Genomic DNA, 20,266 nt, shown 5'->3' with positions numbered 1-20,266 from the left:
AAAAAAATATCGATGAACCGACATAAACCCTAAATTTTTATTAGAAAAATCCCTTAAACATATCATTTCCTTTCTAATATCAACAATACAAGAAGAATTTTGAACAAACAAAAAAAACACATCTTACATAAACCTTACTTTAAAAATATGAATACAATGATCTTCATTTTGTATTTCTATTGTGGATCAACAAAGATCATCCACTACGAAAAAATTAAATAAAAATTTATTAAGAGCCTGTGGGAAGGTATCCATAACTTTATAATAAACTTAGATTGAGTAAACTTAGGAAAAAATATATATGTATATCTTAAGATGATATCAAATGTACATAGAGATTCTCTCATGTGGTAACACATATTGATGTCCCTATATATGGATAGAGGTGCATTGGCACTACATGTTGGGTAGTATTAAATTTTAGGGTATACCCTAAATCAACTCATGTTGTGGGGTCCTTGTATAAACATTCTTGTTTTTATTGTTTGGTCTTCCCACCACCACATGGTCAACTCCTTAGCCTTCATGGCAATAATTACAACTCAAAACTACTTGTCAAATTCCACCATTTTTTACTGCAATCTTGTAATAGACTCAAGGTTTTTGGGTCATTTGAATTTGTGCCCAATTTTTATTTTTATTTTTGTTTTTTTGGTTGGAATAATTCATGGGTTTTGACTCCTTCGTTCCAACAGACAAAATTATACAATAATGAGTGAAGACTAAACTCCACTCCACAGGGTGCATTTTTATTTATTTATTTTTTTAAGCAATTCCACTTATGTTTGGTTAACAGAAAGTCAAAAATGTAAATAAGATTTCTTCCTCTTTTATAATCGCTGGAGATTTTTCTTTATCAGCACATTATCTACGACCAAACTCAAGTTCTATGATGTCCACCTTTAATTCTGGTCCTTCCAGCTTCTTTCCATCCTCTCCTGTAGTATGGTCAAGCTTCCAACCATATAAACTCCTGAAAGTTTTTTGGCAAACCTCACCCCTTAGCACCCCGGAAAAATGCAAGTTTGGATCTATGGAAAATACAAAAATAGTAATAATAATTAAAATTAGTAAAAAAAACTTTTATATCTTTAAATTATTTAATTTTTATAGAAGTGTTACATAAATTAAATGAGTTTAAAGTGAGATATTAAAACAATTTATTGATTTTAAATTTATTTTTTATTTTTTATCTCTCTATTTTCTTTTTCTTGTATATTTTTCTTATTTTTCATCTATTTTTATGAATATATATTTTTTTTTACAAACTCAAAAAATAATTTTTTGGATTTATTCTTTATACGGATAATATTTTGTGATTACTTATAATATAAAAGTTCTTGAAGTATTTTTTATATTTTCGGTTGTTTTTTTATAATACTTTAAATAAAAAAAACACCTATAAATACCTTAAATTTATTTTAAAAAATATAATATATTTTAAAATAAATTATAGAAAACTATTTTCAATTAAAAAAAATTATCAAAGGTGTTTTCTAAATTTAAAATATATATATAAATTAGTAACAATTTTTGTTTTTTGTTTTTTTTTTAAGAAAAAGGTCTAATTGCAAATTGTTTAACACAAACATTAATAATAATAGTAATAATAATAATAATTTCAAGTAATTTAATTTGGGATTATTTTTGCAAGTCAATTTTCACTCACGGTTGCCATGAGAGATATGATTGAAGTCAACAAGCCATCAATGGCAATCAACATCATCAAATAAAGTAAAACACTTTTTAAAATTAAGTCATGTGAGAAATGCAAGGCTTATTTATTGGTTTACTAATTACTATTAAACATTATGGAATCCAAAGTATGTATTTCACTTTCATGCTTGCTGAGATGTCAACATTCAAGCACTTAACTTGACACCTCCTTATAATTTTACACTTTATTAAATTATTTTAAAACCTATTAATTTCATAAATATAACAATGGTAGGCCCAAATACCTAAGATTTTTAGCTTGGTTTGAAATTTATGTTATAATAATCATTTTTTTTTTTGCCATGTGGATGCCATGTTGTTATTTTGATATAAAAAAAAATCAAATGAGAGGAAAAAATTCATACTTGAAAATTATGATGGTAAAATATAAAAAATGCATTTAATTCCCAAAAAACTTGAGGAAAAGAAAATTGAGAGAAAAAGTAGAAGGAAAATGAAAAATAGATTTAAAGTCAATAAATTATTTTTATATATTTCTTCAAACTCATTTCATTTTTTTTCCATTATATAAAGATTAAATAATTTTAAAATATATACATTTCTAATTAATTTTAATTATATTTTATTTTTTTATTGTGAAATTAAATATGAAAAAACTATTTTTTTAATATTTTCTGAGAACCAAACATATCCACAAATTAAAAATCAATATTTAAATATTATGGTTTTTATTACAAATTTAAAATCTATAATTTTGAGAACCATATTAAAAAAATATTAAGAGATTTGTAAGAAATCAAATTTGTTTTAAAGGCACTATTTCTAGATGTGATTCTTTTTTTCTCCTTAAGACTATGTTTAGTTTTTGAAAAATATCAAGGAAAAAAAATACTAAGAAAATGATTTTTTTCATATTTAATTATATCACAAAAATAAGAAAGAAAATTAAATATACTTAAAATAATAAGAAACTTATATATTTTTAAATTATTTAATTTTTATATACAAGAGTTAAATAAGTGAAACAAATTTGAAATGTGATATAAAAATAATTTATTAATTTTAAATCCATTTTTTAATTTTTTTCACTTTTTTTTTATCCTTTAACTTTTTCTCCCTATTTTCTATCTCTCACATTTTCTCCCAAACTTTAGGGACAAACATAGCCTAAAGATTTCTATAGGAAATGTATTTTAAAAAAGAGTCAACGCAAACCTGCCATGAAACCAATATTACAATGAATGAAATACTTTCCACTCATTTACAGCTAATATATAACACTCTTAAAAATCACATACCACATAAATTGTAGGTATCATGAGAGTTGTAGACTTGTAGTTGTACTTTCTATTGTAAATGTCACAAATTGAGAGTCCCCTTTGTGGTCCAAAACCACTAACATTTCTTAACCAAAATGCCCCACAATGGACCACCACCCCACCTCACCTCCTGCTTTTAAATATATATGTATATTTTCTTTATAAAAAAATTAATATTAAAAGTTTTTACAAACTTCATTAAAAATTGAATTGAATCCATTGCCAAATTATCTTCAAAAATAAATAAATAAATAAATAAAAATTCAATCTTGGAACATTAGATTCTAGTAAAAGAATTTCTATGTTAGCAAAAACATTGTTTTGCTATGAATATGCTAATACTTGTTAAGGAAAAAAAAATTATATTTTTCCTCAAATATGATAGAGAAAGCATATTTTAATTTGATTAAAAATTTTAAAATGTCAAAATTATTCTAATTTTTAATAAAAGTATTTATCTCAAAAATAAAATCAATTATATAATAAAAGTAATATTTCAATGGTGTTCTTTTTTAAAACTTAATTCTGAATAGAACTTAAAATTAAATAGTATTTAATAGTGTTAAACATTAAATGGTTTATTTTTATAATATTTTATTTCTATTAAGTATTAGAAAAAAAAATGTTAATTTTTTTCATTTAGAAAAGATCAAATATTTTAATTTTTTTATTCAATAAAAAATTTATAATAAATCATTAAAAAAAATAGAAAAACAAATAATTTAAAGTATAAAAGTACATTATGTTTAACAAAAACTTAAAAAACAAACACTCTCTTCCTTTCCTACTTATAATGCTAAAAGCAAAAGTTAATTGCTATACTAAATGGTGGTGGACATTGGTTTAGGTTAGCTTGTCATCACATGCTTTAAATAATGTCAAGGGTTCTACATGATTATCTCAAACCCTAATAAATTTTTTTATTTATGGTAATGGACTTTTGGGGGTTGGAGAAGATGGGTGGTCCATAGCTTGTATGGTTGTTGTTTTCATTTATTTAGTTCAACAGATTTTCAATGGCTGTGGAATCACATGACTGACTAGGGTTTTTCACCTACATTTCAAAACTTGACCCCAACATTTAAGATTTTAAAGGGTTTTCTGCATTAAATGATGTTAGGATGTACTCGATATTACTTAATTGCATCTGAATTTAGATGAATTGTGGTTGTCACATTATGATGTTCAGATGTCATCATTTGGATTTAAATGATGTTAAGATGAATTATTGTTTCATGGGAATTTTGACCAAAAATAGTCCATTTTAAAAATATAATCCATAAACTAGATTTACTTAGTGCATTTTCACTACATAAACATCCATATCATAAAATTGCAGTTAGTAACTATATTTTTGAATTTTTTTTAAAATGATCAAAATCGTAGTCATCAATTACGGTTTTAAACTTAAGCTTAAAATATTAATTTGTGGCTACGGTTTTGAATTAAACTAAAATATTTTAAATGAAATAACATAATTTCATATGTATAAAAAAATTTGAAGTTAAGTTCAAAACCGTAATTACTAACTATAGTTTTAAGCTTTAATTTAAAATTGTAGTTAGTTACTATAGTTTTAATCATTTTAAAAAATATTCAAAACCACAATCATCAACTACAATTTTATCACAGGGATGCTTATATGGCATAAACTTATTAGATTGGGAATTATTTTGAAACCCAATCTAGATTTCGAATTTTTGTTTTTGAAGGAAGTAATTTTTGCTCAAAACTCAATTTAAAGTCCAAAGTGAAAATGAAAAACTATTTTCTATTTTCAAAAAGATAAGTAAAATGGTACCAACCATATATTTGACAAAGTTTTCAAAATAAATCACTTTTAGAAAACCTTGAAATTTCATATTTTATGATATGAAAAATAAAAGCATTTTAATAATTAAAAGTGCCTATTGTCAAAATCAAAGTCCTGCCTTCAAAACCAATTTCTATTTTTCCTCCCACACACACCCTTAGATTCCAAAATTGTGTCACATCCAATAATAAACTTTAGCCCATTGTTTCCATAACATCAATTTCACCCATGTCTAACCCCCTCAAAAGACAATAAATTGAAATAATATTAAATACATATTTGACGATGTTTTTGAAATACATTATTTTTAGAAAATCTTTGAAAGATTGTATTTTATAATTTGAAAAACAAAGCACTTTAACCATTGTAAGTGGTCTATTTTCAAAATTAAAGTCATGTCTACAAAACCAATTTTCATTTTCACTATCAAATACATTCTTTCACATCCAATAATAGATTTTATCCCATTGTTTCGTAACATCAATTTTAGACATATGTAAGTCACTCAAAAGCAATTAATTGAAATGATTTAAAATACATACTTCGTGATGATTTTAAATAGATCATTTTTAGAAAACATTAAAATATTGTATTTTATGATCTAAAAAATAAAACACTTTAACAATTAGAAACAATTCATTTTCAAACTTGAAATCATGTCTTCTAAACCAACTTCCATTTTCATTATCAAATACAAGCTTAGATTTCAAATTGAGTCACATCCTTTGTAACATGTGTAAGCCTTTTAAAGGGAATCGAAATGATACTAGATAGATGACTTTTTTCAAAAAAGAAAATCATATTTTGAAAAAATATTGTATTTTATGACTTGAAATATAAAATTAGTTTATTTTCAAAATCGAAATCATGTCTTCAAAATCAAATTTTTTTTTTCACTATCAAATGCAACCTTAAATTCCAAAATTTTGTCACATTCAACAAGAAACTTTAGCCCATTGTTTGCATGACACCAATTTCATAACATGTCAAAGATAATTAAAATGATACTATATACATATTCTACAAAGTTTTCAAAATAAATCATTTTTAGGAAACCTTGAAATACCATATTTTATGATTTAAAAAATAAAACACTCTCACAATTGGAAGTGATTTATTTTCAAACTCGAAGTCATGTCTTCAAAACCAATTTCCATTTTCGCCACCAAATACTCCTTGCATTCCAAAGTATGTCACATCCAATAATAAAGTTTCGCCCATTGTTTCGATAACATCACTTTCATGCATAGACACCTCTCAAAAACAATTAAAATGATACTAAACACATATGTGAGGATTTTTTAAAAATAAATCATATTTAGAAAACCATCTTATGATTTGAAAAATAAAGCACTTCAACAATTAAATGTGGTCTATTTTAAAAATCGAAATTGTGTCTTCAAAACCAATTCCACTTTTCACAACCAAATATTCCAAAATTGTGTCACATCCAATGATAAACTTTAGCTCACTGTTTCCATAACATTAACTTCTTGCATGTTGATGTGTAAGCCTCTCATATCGCCTCCCTTTCTCACCAACATGTTGTCATTAGCTGGCTATCTACCCATGTGCCTATGACTTTTAGTTGAAGAAATATGCTATTTCCACTTTCTAGATAAAGCTAATTCATTTATTTTGCATGCATGGAAATATAAAATCCCCCTAACGTTTGATTTTCCATGAACTATTATTTTCTTGACGACCAAACAAATCACTATAAAATCCTAATTTAAAAAGAAAATTTTAGGTTGTGAAGAAAATAAGCATGAGATATAAGTTTTAGAGATGATGTTAAATTTAGAAACGACTTTTAAAAATGTTTGAATAAAGCTTTCGAATGTAGAGTCTCGTATAACTCGATCTTATTAATCAATATTTTGAAGAAAAAAAAAATATGAAGACTTTGTTTTGGATGTGTTTTTGAAAATAGTTCTAAAAAAACAGTTTTTTAAAACCATTTTATAATATTTTGTAAAATAAAAATTTGTTTCAGATCTTAAAATGTTTTAACCTATTTTTTCTATATTTTTAGATATATCTTAAAAATAACTTTTATGTATAGTATTTTACTTTTAATTATTTTTTCTTATTTATATAATTATATTTTAAAACAACATAAAAATAATTAAAAAATATTTTCTAAAAATACATTATTTTCTATTTTTAAGAATAAAACATTGTTTTTTTTGTATATTTTGGTTGTGGAACTTACTTTTAAATGTTTTTCATATTTTTAATTATGTGTTAAACCACCTTATAAAAAAAAACACTTAAAAATACATTAAATTTGTTCTAAAAATTAATGTATCTTTAGAATAAATTTTTAAAAACTGATTTTATTATACAATTTTTCAAAATTGTTATTCAAACTAAAAAATTATTTTCTTTCTAAAAAATTATTTTCTAAGATAAGTTTTAAACATGCGGTTAAAATTCCAGCTGCACAGCCAGAAACTTCTTTGTCTACTTGTGATCTTTTCAAGAGATCCAACAAACTCAAAGATTTAATGTTAATTTTAAATGAAATTGAAATTTTGTCACTCTCAATAAAATGCAATAGTGGACTTTGAGGCCAATTTTATTCTTTTTTTAGTTCTCTATGGGGTTTCTGCTGAAGTCTAGTCACTAGATTTGAATCACAAGAGAACATGAAAGGAAAATAAAGTCGCTTTATATGAGAGAGAGAGAGAGAGAGAGAGAGAGAGAGAGAGAGAGAGAGAGAGAGAGAGAGGTGGAAATTGGAAGATGCATTGAATTACTATTCCAGGAAAATGATGGGGGGAAAAGGAAAATGAAGATACCCATAACTCAACATGTGGCTGAGTCGGGTCTATAATTTAGGCCTTTTCTTTTTGATGGGGGATTCTCATGAGATTTTTGCTTTGCCTGCTCCACATTGATTAATTGCAGAGAATGATTCTAATAAATTGTGGATTTTTCCATCAGAAAATTCAAAGAAATGGGTTTATGCCACATGTGAATGTAGTTAAAATTTGACAATCTTAATAATAATAATAATAATAATAAAAAGAGAAAAGAGAAATGGATTTGGAAAAATATATAGGAGAAATTTGTTAAGTTTAAGCTTTTATTTTTATTTTTTCACCTTTTTTTTTTAAAAAAAAAGAATAAAATATGATTTTCCAAAGTTTAAAAAAAAAAAATTTTACTAATTTTCAACTTGAAAATAGTTTTTTTTTTTTTTTCAAGAATTTCTTTTGAAAATAGAGATATTTTTTTTAAAAAAAAAAAATTAAATTCCTTAAAACAATTGTTTTAAGAAATGTTTTCAATAATTCATTTTTAATAGTTGAGTTTGAACCATCCAGATTTGTTTGATAACCTTTTTTAAAATAGTTCTTAAAAAAATAATTTTTAAGAATAAATTTTAAAAACAATTTTCAATTACTTTTAAGAACAAAATTTTGATTAGAAATTCAAATATAAAAAATAATTTTCTTACCTTATTCTCCGTATGAAAAGTTTTTAATCATTTTTTAAATTATTGTTTAGAATACTTTGCAAAAGACAAAAGAAAAAATATTCCGTAGATAACCTTATTTCCACGCTAGTCAGAAATTCTTGATGGTATCGAGCTGGAACAACTTGCTCTTCATAAATACCCGATCCAATGCCAAAAATTTACTTAACAACTAATTTTTTTTTTTAAGAAAAAAAAAAGTCTTAAAAAAAAACCTATTTTATGCATACAGTACGCAATCCCATTCAAGCCCTTTGTTTTCATTTTCTTTCACCACAATCCTCAGCCTAGCCCACCTCAATAGACTAAGTCCCTTTTTCTTCCCCACCCTTAATTGGAACAATTTTAGTGAAGCATTGAGGCTAAGACCTTCCTACAATCCATTATAGTATTGAATTATCGTCAAACAATTTTTTTTATTATTTTGCTTTTACCTAATCAAAGGCCAAAAGCATCAAGGCAGCTATGCTTAGTTTCTAAGCGATTAGGGTTTCAAATGTGGGTCCTCATTCATCCTATTGACCACGTTTCAAGTTCTAGTTTTGATCTTTCCATGTGCAATCAATAGCACTAATCATTATGCACTAGAAAGTTTTGTGTACTCTTTTTTGGATTAATTTGTTCATTTTCCATATGATAATCAAAATTGGTTTAAGGCATAGAAATTTTGACCAAAAGTCTAATTAGATTGACATCACTAACATGTTGTGTAAACGTAAACTCAAAAAAAAAAAATATTTTGAAAATTAGAAAATAAAAGATATATCCAAATAAATCCTCAAGTGATGTTTAAATATATTTTCTATTTTTTGTTTTTAAAAATAAAAAAAAGACTTTTAAGAAACATAATATTCTTATACAAAACCTAAGTATATTTCTTGTATACTTGAAAATATTTTTAAAAATTTTTAAAATTTAAGAAATGAATTCTTATCTTCTTAGCCACGGACCATGTTTCTTAGTTTTTTTCTAATAAGTAACAAATGAAAATGAAGGGTTACAATACTGAAGACTCTCACTCTCCTCTCAATTACGATCACACTCCATTTTTTTTCCTAAAACAAAACCCTACTATATCATAAGAAGGTTAAAAATACAATAGGGGCAAATTCGTCATACTTTTTTTTTCTAAAGGGTGCTGCCCCCTTAAAGCCCCGACAAGCTAACCGGGTAGCTCAATCTCCGTGATCTCAACCGGGAGTTTGACCCCCAACATCTCCTGTGAAGCACAATAAGACTCCTCTGTGATTGGCAGCTGATCTGGGGCTTAATCAGAGAGGTCCCAAACACAGTGCTTTCTGGTACCCCATACTTCATCCCTCTAATTCTACCATGGCAAACTTCTTCAACCTTATTAACTAGAGCCTGCCCCATAAAACCATAATCCTCTATATATAATAAATTCCATTAGTTAAACCAGAAAATGCAGTCCCCTGCCATGGGGACTTCTTCTTCAACAACTCACCTCCAAGCACCAAATTCCTCTATATAATATACTCAACCTGTTAAACCAGAAAGAACAGTCCCCTACCACAGTGACTTCTTCAAACATTTTAACAAAAGCCCATCCCAACCTAACAATCTTCAATATATAACAAATTGAACCTGTTAAAACTAGAAAAAACAGTCCCCTACCATGGGGCTCCTTCAACCTTTTTAACTAGAGCTTTCCTCAGAACCCCACAATCTTCTGCATATAATAAACTCAACCTTTTAAGCTCTAATGAACAGTCCCATGCTTCACCTCTTCTATCATAGCCCTAATTCTGCCTAAAAAAGAAAAAAAAAAAAACACCCTCCTCAGATTCAGACAATTGGGCAGCTGTCACAAACAGCTTCCGTGGGCACCAAATTCTAATAGGTAGACATCAGAGGCAAAAGAATACTAATCCAACTCAAAATGAATACTAATCCTCAGCCTCAGTTTGTTTGAACAGAAAATCAAATCAAGGAAAATGGGGGTGGAAGTGTGTTGGATAAGTCATGTATAGTTATGGTTTTAGTTTTGGTACAATCACATTGTTATTGCTAACATAATGGAAATGAATGAGACAATGAAGATAATATTGGTTGCATTTATGGAATCTTTCAAAAGAAATAAAATAAAATAAAATAAAAGTTCTATGTTTTTATTTTGCAGACCTAATATTGGTTGCATTACTTCAATTAGATGAAGATAAGTTTAACATGGATTGGAAAGCCACAAATGAGCAGGCATAATGCCCCACCAATGGATAGAAGTTATGACTTGTAAGGCATGACATTTGATGATAATCATGATGAGTCAGAGATGGGTACAGAATCAGCATCCTTGTTACAACCCTGAGGCTGACATATGCATTAGGAATATGCATATGAGCAGGAGGCTACATTATCAAAACTTCTAACAATCCAGTACTAACTTTACCTTCTTTTTATTTATGTTTGTAGGAAAGATCTAGCCTATTTAGGCATTCATTTTTTGTGGGACATGGGCTACAGTCAAGATACTTACAGTCAAAAACCTACAATCTAAACTTCTGGGCATGAGTGCAGGCTGTGGTCATTGACCATTATGCCTCCCCAACTCATGTTGGTTATCCTTTCATGAGTATTGCTTGATTGACAGCGTAATTCTTTGACCAGAAATCAATTAGTTTGCTCTAACATCTAAGGCACAAGACACAATACAAGGCTTGAGTGAAGTGAAACCTGACTTAAAATGCATATCAAAAGTAATGAAATTATACAAATTTCAAAATACAATTAAAAATTTCAAGAATAAGTGTAAAGTAGACAAAGGGGTGCCTCTTCAATAAGACTAGTCTTGATAAGCAAAGCGCTATAATTACAGAGTAGTTGCGTCTTGGAGCTATGCGTGCTTTAAACATGCCTTTCAAAACTATGCAAATACCCTTGCAAAGGAACCTCTGTTATCCGTCTTAGTCAAAAGAGACTTCATTGCTTTCTTCATTTCAGCTTCTTCTCAATTATTGTTAACCACTCAAAAGGAAAACCTTCTTCCAGACATTGAGGCGGCCCGGCAAGTGGTAAAGGGTTGGGGAGGATTTGTTGGAGGTTTTGTAGGAGGCTTCAGGTTCAAAGTCCAAATAGAACAAAAATTTACCTATGAAAAGAAGGGAAAACCTTCTTCTACCTATTTTTTGTAGGCACTTTTATATCCATCTTTTCAAGCAAACTTCATTACTTTCTCCTGCTATGACTTTGTAGTTGCACCCTAATCTATATTATTAAATTTACAGTCAACTTTGGAGGTCTCAAAAATTTCAAGTGTTTCTTGAGCCTGACTTTTCCCTAAAACATCTGGTAATACCACCAACCATTCTTCAGAAATGACACTAGTGATCCTGGACTAAGCTCTGGCCTAAGCTCTGGCCTAAGCGAAGCCAATATACATATAAAGCTCCTTTGTGATTGGCATGTTCAGTGAAGGTCCCAAACACAGCGCTCTCTAGTCCTCCATACTTCCACCCCTAATTCTACCATGGCGACTTCAACTTCTTTAACTAGAGCCTACCAGACACCAAAAACCTCCATATATAATAAATGCAACCTGTTAGTCCAGAAAAAACAGTCCCCTACAATAGTGACTTCTTCAACCTTTTCAAACCAGAGCCTGCTCCAGAACACCATAATCCTCCATATATAATAAACTCGACCTGCTAAACCCGGACAAAAACAGTTCCATGCTTCACCTCTGTTGTCATAATTCTACAAACAATATCCTCAAAGATTCACACAATTGGGAAGCTGTCACAAAACAGCTTCTATGAGCACCACAAATCTGATAGGTTGCCATCAGAGGCAAATGAGAATATTTTCTTAGAGGGTTAAGTGAATAGATGATTTTTAGGACAGAAAAACCTGAGTCAGGTTTTTTTTTTTTTCTCAATTGAGATGCAATGAAGATTAATCCTTAGTAATGATTAGGATTTTTATTGAAAAACATCTCATGAAATTACACTAATTATTTGCATAATGATAATGTTACAAAAGGGATCTACAGATTATCAGGGTTAAGTTCTCATTATACTGTCTCTTTCTTCATATATTATAGAGCTAGGAAAGAGCTCTCACTTGATGTTAAGGACTCGCCTAGGAATTCTGACCTCAACTGCATGAGAAGCCTACCCAGATAATTTAGGCCTTCTCCATCCCGACCTCCGCCCCAGAAGAGATCATGTGGGGAAGCTTCAACGAGAACTGACCCAGCAGTAGAGACCAGCATAGAATTCAAATGAGGATAAATTGAAAATTTGCATTTCAAGGCCCTGTACATGACATCAATCTTGACAGCGTCCCAATCAGATCTTACCTGCATTAGACACAAAAAATAGTGGCATCAGATTGCAAAGTAAATGCAAGCAGTTCAACTCAACATTAATGCTAATCATAAGCCTCAGTTTGTTTGAACAGAAAATCAAATCAAGGAAACTGGAGGTAGAAGTACGTTGGATAAGTCATGTATTCTTATGATTCTTCTTCGGTCATAGTTACATCTTTATTGGGAACATAATGGAAGTTAATGAAGAATGAATAGACATTCAGCATCCAAGTAAATAACATCCCAAAACTAAAAATAAATTAATTATTAGTAAATGATGTAAGATTACCTCTCCTTGGACAGTTATGGAATCTGTTATTAAAACATAAAATAAAATAGAAATGTATGTTTTTGGGTTGCAGACATGATACATGATACCAGTTAGCACTTTGTAATCAGATGAAGATAAGTTTGATATGGAAGGGAAAGCCATGACTGAGCTTGCACAACTTTCCACCAATGAACCAAAGTTGGGAGGCATGAAATTTGATGATAAGGTAACAATTCAGAGATGGGTCCAGAATATTCCCAATCAGCATCCTTGCTACAACCCCCGAGGGTAAGATGCATTAGGCATATGCATATGAGCAGTAGGCTACAATATCATAACTTTCTATTGATCCAGTACTAACCTCACCTTCTTTTTGTTTATTTTTTCATGAAAGATCATTCTTTTTTAGGTCCACATTTTTGTGGGACATGAATTACAATCATGATATTTACATCCAAAACCTATAATCTAATTTGTTGACATATTTTGAATCCAATGAAATAATGGTTTCTTTTATAAACTATACATTATAGCTGGAAATTGAAACATGTATTGTGAAATAATATTTTTATACAATGGTACACCTTAAAATCAAGAAATACAGCCAAAGTTCATAACCACCGAATTGTGTGATTATGGCCCCCATAACCTCATGAAGTAGTTCATAGTAAGTAACTTATTATAATTTTGTTTGTTTTCATGTCAACTTTCAACCATATAATCATATCACTTATTAGTGATTCATATTTATTTTAGTAGTTGCAAAAGCAACTATGCATGTATAATCATATCACTTAGTAAGTTGTTCATAGCTCTTTATCTTTGTGCATGATTTTATGAATGATGTGCCCATGTACCCAAATGTAATACATGGTCCTTTGTGGAAGTAGATTTGGGGGGGTTGGATGGATTGAAATCCTGGATTTTCTCCAACCACCTACACCCACATCAACAGTTGACACCCACACCTTTGTGCTGGGGCAGCCCTTTTTTTGTTTGCACAAAAGCAGTTGACATGGTAAAAAGCAAAAATCGTTGGAGAAAAATAAATAACACCTATTTGTTCTCCTTCATGATGGATCAAAACGATGGAACTTAAATTTTACATAACTTTTCCAGAAAAAAAAAAAAAACTTTGAAATATAGCAATAACACCCCACAAATTTAGGAAAAGTTTACCAGTCAAGGAAGTCAAAGCTGATAATGTTAGGGATCTAATAGTTTAATTAACCAAGTTTCTGCAGGGAAATATTTTTAGACAGAAATAAATGAATATTAGAAGAAATTGTAGTCTTTTAACTGGGTTTTGAGTAACTAGACTAGAAAAAAATCAATTGCATGAGAACCATACCAGATCAGGATGCTGCCTCTGTATTGTCCTTCCCATTCTTGCTGCTTCCTCAGGACTTTTTGCAGATTTTATGTCCTCGACAAAATCTCTTGGTACAGGGTCATTAACCCCAACAAACTTGTGTGCCTGCAGTTGGGAGAATGCTTTGACATATCTTAACCAAAGTTGCAGCAAGAATAATATAATTTATGCAGCAAAAGTAGTAACCTGGTAATAATGCTCTACGCTTGACCAGGTCTGATAATCACCATTTTCATCAGGCATTTGTATAGGGTGAGGAGAGAAGTTTGAAAAAGCTCCATAAAGATCCCATGTTTTATAAAAGAATATGATGATTGATTCATAAGGAGTAACAGAAGGATCAATTGCATAAGTTTCATCCACTGATGGGATAACAGGAGTAGGATCAGGAAAGGGCTGAAGAAATCCACTAATAAGCATGTCAGGTCCAATCTGCAGTTCATATGCAAGAAGTAAGAACCAGTACAAACCCAAAAATAAATGCAGACAGAAATTTCAAAACAAAGCACATGCATTATAATTATATTTCATGGTCATTGCAGCCCATCCGAAGTCTAGTAGTCTTCCCCATTTAGCTCTGCTCATGAAGATTGCACTTTTGCAGAAATCTAATTTATCCATTTTTTTTATTAGACAAAACGATACCCTCACATCATGCATACAATAGAAATTCTAGAGTGGCCAATTTTATCATTTGACTTTTAAGTTGCAATTGAAGTTTATATAAAAGGTTTACTGATAACCAGTACAAAGGAGTGATTTAATTTATTTTAAGATTTAATTGATATAAAATATGTAATAAAAGACAAGAAGTAGCACAAACATATTTAAGGATAATAAGTATACAAGAAAGCTATTAAAAAGTTGGACGGCATTTTTTCTCTCCTTGCTTTCCCCACAGAAGTGCTGTTACAGGTGCATTGGTTTCTTGGGTGTTGTTGGGCTTCTGGTTGTCTTTCTTCTTTTTTAAAGAACATAGTTTCCTTCCTTGTGTCCTTTTTTCTATTGATAGAATTATGCTTCTTATGATAAAAGATTTAAAGTCTGCGAGCTGCCAGTAACAAGTATAGTCTAAAAAAAATTTGCCTGTAAGTTATTATATAGCATTGAGAAGTAAATACAATAGGCACACAGATATTAAAAATTAAAAGGAAAGATGAATGATAAAAAGATGCAATCAATCAGACGGACCCAAACTTAAGGCAATGAAGAGATATTGTCAGTGTGAAACAAATGTAGTGTCAAGTGCATACAGAACCACCACCAACCTGCTCATAGGAAAAATCGATTAAATCTAGTGCTTGCGTCATCTCAACCATTCCCAGTTCACCAACAGGAGTTGGTGCATTCTTTCCACCTATAATTTTAGGGGCAACAAATGCAAATACCTACATTAACAAGAATCAGTTGAACAACCATAAAAAAAGCCAAAACCACAAGGGAGCCCAAAATGAGGAAAATATTTACAGTAACATTTATCACCTAAACTAGCAAAAATCCTACTCTTATTGAAAATTTGTAAAGAGCTTCACCTGATAAAATAATAGGCCTCAATAATACACGAGGATATACAATAAACCTTTCAATGACTTTTCCTTATCAATTGGCTAAAATTTAACAAGAGAATGAACAACCCTGTCGACACATTTGATATAAATTCATAACTAACAAGCACCTTGTGTATGATGCCAGATGAAATAGCAGATGCAGCCAATGTTCCTCCGCATTCCCACAAAATTGAAAGGTACCCACGATCATAAAAATATTCCATAACATCTCTAGTGTTTAGGATGTCAAATTCAACTACTTCAACACCTTTTGAAGCAAGAAATTTCTGGAAACTCTTCCTTGCACCTCTTTGTGTTACAACTATAGTAGGTACACTTGATACATCCCAAAGATTGGCTACCTCAGGAAGATTAAGTGTCCGTGACATTACAATCCGAATGGGCACGTGTCCACCTCCATGTCTTGCAGTTAGCCGTGGATCTATATTCAAAAGAAAATGAAGAAAAGGAAGAACTTGTAACAGCAACCTGAGCATCTTCATAACTACATCACTGGATAAGCTTCAAAGCAACAGAAAATGAATACATACTGTCTTTGCGCACAGTGTTTCCTCCCACAACTATGGCATCACTTCTACCCCGCAGTTCAAACACTCGATACCTAGATTCTTTGCTGCTTATCCATGACGCATGCCCACTACTAGCAGCAATTTTTCCTGTTAGAACCAAAGAAGACCATCAGAGAATAAACTACTGTTTATTTCAAATTTTGAAGTCCTCTTTAATTAATTGGAGGTTAAGATTACCATTAAAAAAAAAGAAAGAAATTGGAAGAAATAAAAAAAAATTAAAAATTAAGAGAGAGAGAGAGAGAGAAGAGGGTAAAAATTTTATTAAATTCATAACCCTCACCATCAAGGGTCATAGCATACTTGAGAACAGAAAAGGGAACTCGAGAAGCAGCTCTATATATCAAAGGAGCATTGACGATGAGGCACGATTTTAAAGCTTCCTAAAATAAAATTTTGAAATGTCAGCCAAAATATAGCATTGAATACTGAAATCACTTGCAATGAGTGCTTGGAAGGCAAACAGCTCAGATCACTTTTCCCAACAAAATCAGCATAGAAACACAATGTATAATGCTCATTACACATTGATTTTTGAGCACCTTCCAAGAACCTATTTTTAAAATATTCCCATACTATATATCTAGTCAATAGTTCTAAATGTGATGCTTAATTTATATATCTCGTAGTAAGTGTTTAAGAGACAAACAGCTCAAAACACTTTTTTCCCAATGAAATGAGCATACAATGATAATGTTACTCATGATACAGGTTTTTTTTTTTCTTTGATAAGCAAATAATACAAATATAATAAAATGCACCAAAAGACGACACACCAAAGTACATAGGACGTATACAAATAGCACCTAAAAGCACATCAAACAAGAGAGAACATAAAAAACAACACCCTCTCTTAACAGTAAGGCTTTATTGGGAAGTGTTTTTGAAAACGATTCTAAAAACAGTTTTTGAGAACAATTTTTAAAAATTGTTTTATGATGTTTTGTAGAATAAAATTCTGTTTGGAAATCTAAAATGCTCTTAACTTATTTTCTATGTTTTAAAAAATAACTTTTACATGTAGTGCTTTATTTTTAATAATTTTTCATATTTGTATAGTTATTTTTTAAAACAACTCTCAAAAAAACAAGTGAAAACAACTACAAAATGTTCTCTAAAAACACTATTTTTTGTTTTTAAGAATAGAAAAGTGTTTATATTCTCTAGTTTTCTAATAGCCAAACGCGTTTTCCTTTTTTTTTTGTTCTAGAGAAAAGAAAATTGTTCTAAAAACCAGTTACCAAACAAGGCCTAATTGTTGCGCACTTTTTGAGACTATATTCTTAAAATATCCTGATGCTATAAATCTTTCAATAGTTCTAACATGTGATGCTTAATGAATTATATGTATGCACACTTATGTATATAAATGTGAGAAAGAGTCCCTAACAACTGAAATCTAGAACAAGCTTGCATTCATCTAATGAGTTTTCCATTAATAATAAAGGCAGTCACACCATGCCCACATTTATGAACCAAATATTCAGTACTGCAGAAGGCATTGTGGCAAGAATATAGCTTCTGGCTCAAGTGCTATTAATGTTAAGAAGATTGGTCACAGGTACTGAAGCGTACATATAAGAAGGTAATACATATTCATATTCTTCCAATTCTAAATTCTAATCTAGTACAGCCAAAAATTTTGCTAAACTCTTGAACTTCAAAACACCTAACCATATGAAAAAATAAACAGTCAAGGATGTTGAAGTACCAACTTCATAAAAGCTTAAGCTGTGAGGATTTGAGCCCAAAATGTATATCATACTCTCAACTCTAGTACCCCCTTCCGTGTAGTCCCATATTCACACATGAAAAGACATACAGTGAGCAGACAAGAGGGAGACAAATCACAAATGTTAATGACATTGGCAACCAATTTTCCTCACAGCTCGAGCTGTTAGGATTTAACCCATAATGTATATCATGTTCTAGCATCCCTCTCAAGTACGGCCCCATAATTGCAAAAGGAGAGACAAAAAGGCAACTAGCAGACAAATCACAAAATTTCATGATCACAGATAGGGATAGTGAAATGCCCACTTTGTCACGGTTAGGTAATAAAATGTAACCAAACAGTCTTCAAGAAAACCTATGAAGCACATCAAACAAACAGGTCGAGAATGATAGCATCATAGACCAAATTTAATGAAGAAATTGTCACCACCTCAACAATTTTACTTTTCAGATCCTCTCCAAGAACATCCACCTGCAGTCCTTCACTCCTCATTGCCCGTAGAGCATGGCTGCGAAGATGTTGCAAAGGATGCCTGATCCCAACAACAGCTCGTGTAATTCCTGCCTAATGTCAGACATATGTCAATGCTGAGCTGACACCAAAATCAATCATTTAACTATTTATGCAATTCGTTAAAACAATGGACTATAAATTTCAAGCCTCAATCATCTTTAATTATTAAAGTGTTTGAATTTTTTTTTTAAAACTACGGTAATAGAAAAATGAAAATTACACCAGAGATGTTTCTGATAAAAATAAATGATTTCTAGAACATGAGAAAATAACATTTTCACCACTGCCAAACAGTCTCATATTTTCTACGGCTTTCTTTACTGAAAACACTTCAACATTATTCCAAAAACAAATCTGTTTCGAACACATTCTCAAAAAAATTGTTTTCATTTTCCAAACCTGTTTTCTAAGTTATAAAACTGTTTTTCATTCAATAGAAAACTGTTTTGAAGAACATTAGTGTTTTCATTTTTTTCAATTCCCTAAAACAGAAATCAGATCACTTCACTCATAGCTAGAACTGCACAATGCGATGAAGAATTGAAAGGAATCAAAAAAACAAACAAACACATTCAAAAAGAAAAGAGAGACAGAGAGAAACTCGAGGCCAAACCTTGACAAGAGCAGAGACCGCCGTACGGTCACCGTGACAATCGCCGGGCTCCATGTTGAGATAAGCAGTGGCGCCTCTGCACAACTCGCCGGCGGCCTCCACCGCCTGGACCTCCGCCGGCTTAGTTCCTTGAGCGTAGAGGTAGCCCTCCCCGACGACTTTCCCGGCTGTGGCGATCACGCAGCCGAAGTTGGGGTGCGGCGACGTGAATCCGGCAGATTTGTCGGCGATCTCAGCGGCACGTCGCACGTGGAAAGAATCGAGCGCGTGGGGATGGTTGTTGTTGGTGGTGGCTTTGCAGATGATGGGCGAAGGGAAGGACGCCGCCATTGATGCGAAGGTCTCGCTTCTCTCTATTCAAAACCCGGCGTTTTGGCAAACTACGCAACTCTTCTTCCTCACGATCGCGTTGGTAACCATAGAATGAATATACCATATCCAATGCAGATGATTAGAAAACAAAAGGGTAATTTTGAAAACTATACCCCACTATTTTTACCATAAATCGAATTTTGGGGTGTGAAAAACTATTTTGGTTTTGTTCCTACATGATGCTAAATGTTTTTAGATGAGGTGAGGCTTTTTGACAATTTGGAGAATATATTTTGAATTTTAGTTTTCCTTTTCATTCTTCCTTCTCTTTCTCTATCTCTATTATTTATCATTTTCTTGGTTACCAAACAAAGGATGGAGCCAATTCTCATCATATTTAATGGCAAAACTCTTTTTCATGAGGAGGATTGTCTTTTAGGAGAGGATAACACTAGAAGTGCATCAATCTCGAGTATAACTCAGTTCCTATTGTAAGATTTTTCAATCTCTCATATATAGTGAAAGTTCTCTTGAATATTTAGATTCATTGTGGTTCATTTAAATTTCATGTGTGGATTCTTGAATAGATCTAAAAGATGAATAAGTCAGACTTTGAATTATGAAAATGCATTTCATATTTGTGATAGATCTTGCTTAATGATCTTCTATCATTTGAGAGATCCTAATTATTTTGTT

The 20,266-nt window shown here is 30.6% G+C and overlaps 1 protein-coding gene across 2 annotated transcripts; it reads right to left on the bottom strand.

Moving 5' to 3' along the window:
• Positions 1–12,202: 12,202 nt before the first annotated feature.
• Positions 12,203–20,125, bottom strand: LOC100264997 (riboflavin biosynthesis protein PYRR, chloroplastic). 2 transcript variants are annotated; one of them, XM_003631816.4, is made up of 9 exons: positions 19,259–20,125; positions 18,562–18,696; positions 16,681–16,780; positions 16,359–16,484; positions 15,936–16,249; positions 15,529–15,648; positions 14,447–14,692; positions 14,240–14,365; positions 12,203–12,608 (listed from the first exon to the last, which is right to left on the bottom strand). In XM_003631816.4, exons 1-9 carry the CDS (start codon positions 19,586–19,588, stop codon positions 12,345–12,347), a joined length of 1,761 nt encoding a protein of 586 aa, XP_003631864.1. In that variant the 5' UTR covers positions 19,589–20,125; the 3' UTR covers positions 12,203–12,344. The 2 variants fall into 2 exon arrangements, with proteins under 2 accessions (XP_003631864.1, XP_019075163.1); XM_019219618.2 differs by having other exon boundaries at positions 15,936–16,282; positions 19,259–20,090.
• Between the last annotated feature and the right edge of the window lie 141 nt (positions 20,126–20,266).

The sequence above is a fragment of the Vitis vinifera genome, chromosome 4 (assembly GCF_030704535.1).
Source record: "Vitis vinifera cultivar Pinot Noir 40024 chromosome 4, ASM3070453v1".
Taxonomy (NCBI): Eukaryota; Viridiplantae; Streptophyta; class Magnoliopsida; order Vitales; family Vitaceae; genus Vitis; species Vitis vinifera.
The sequence above is the reverse complement of the archived record's forward strand: the minus strand, read 5'-3'. Positions and strand labels throughout refer to the sequence as shown.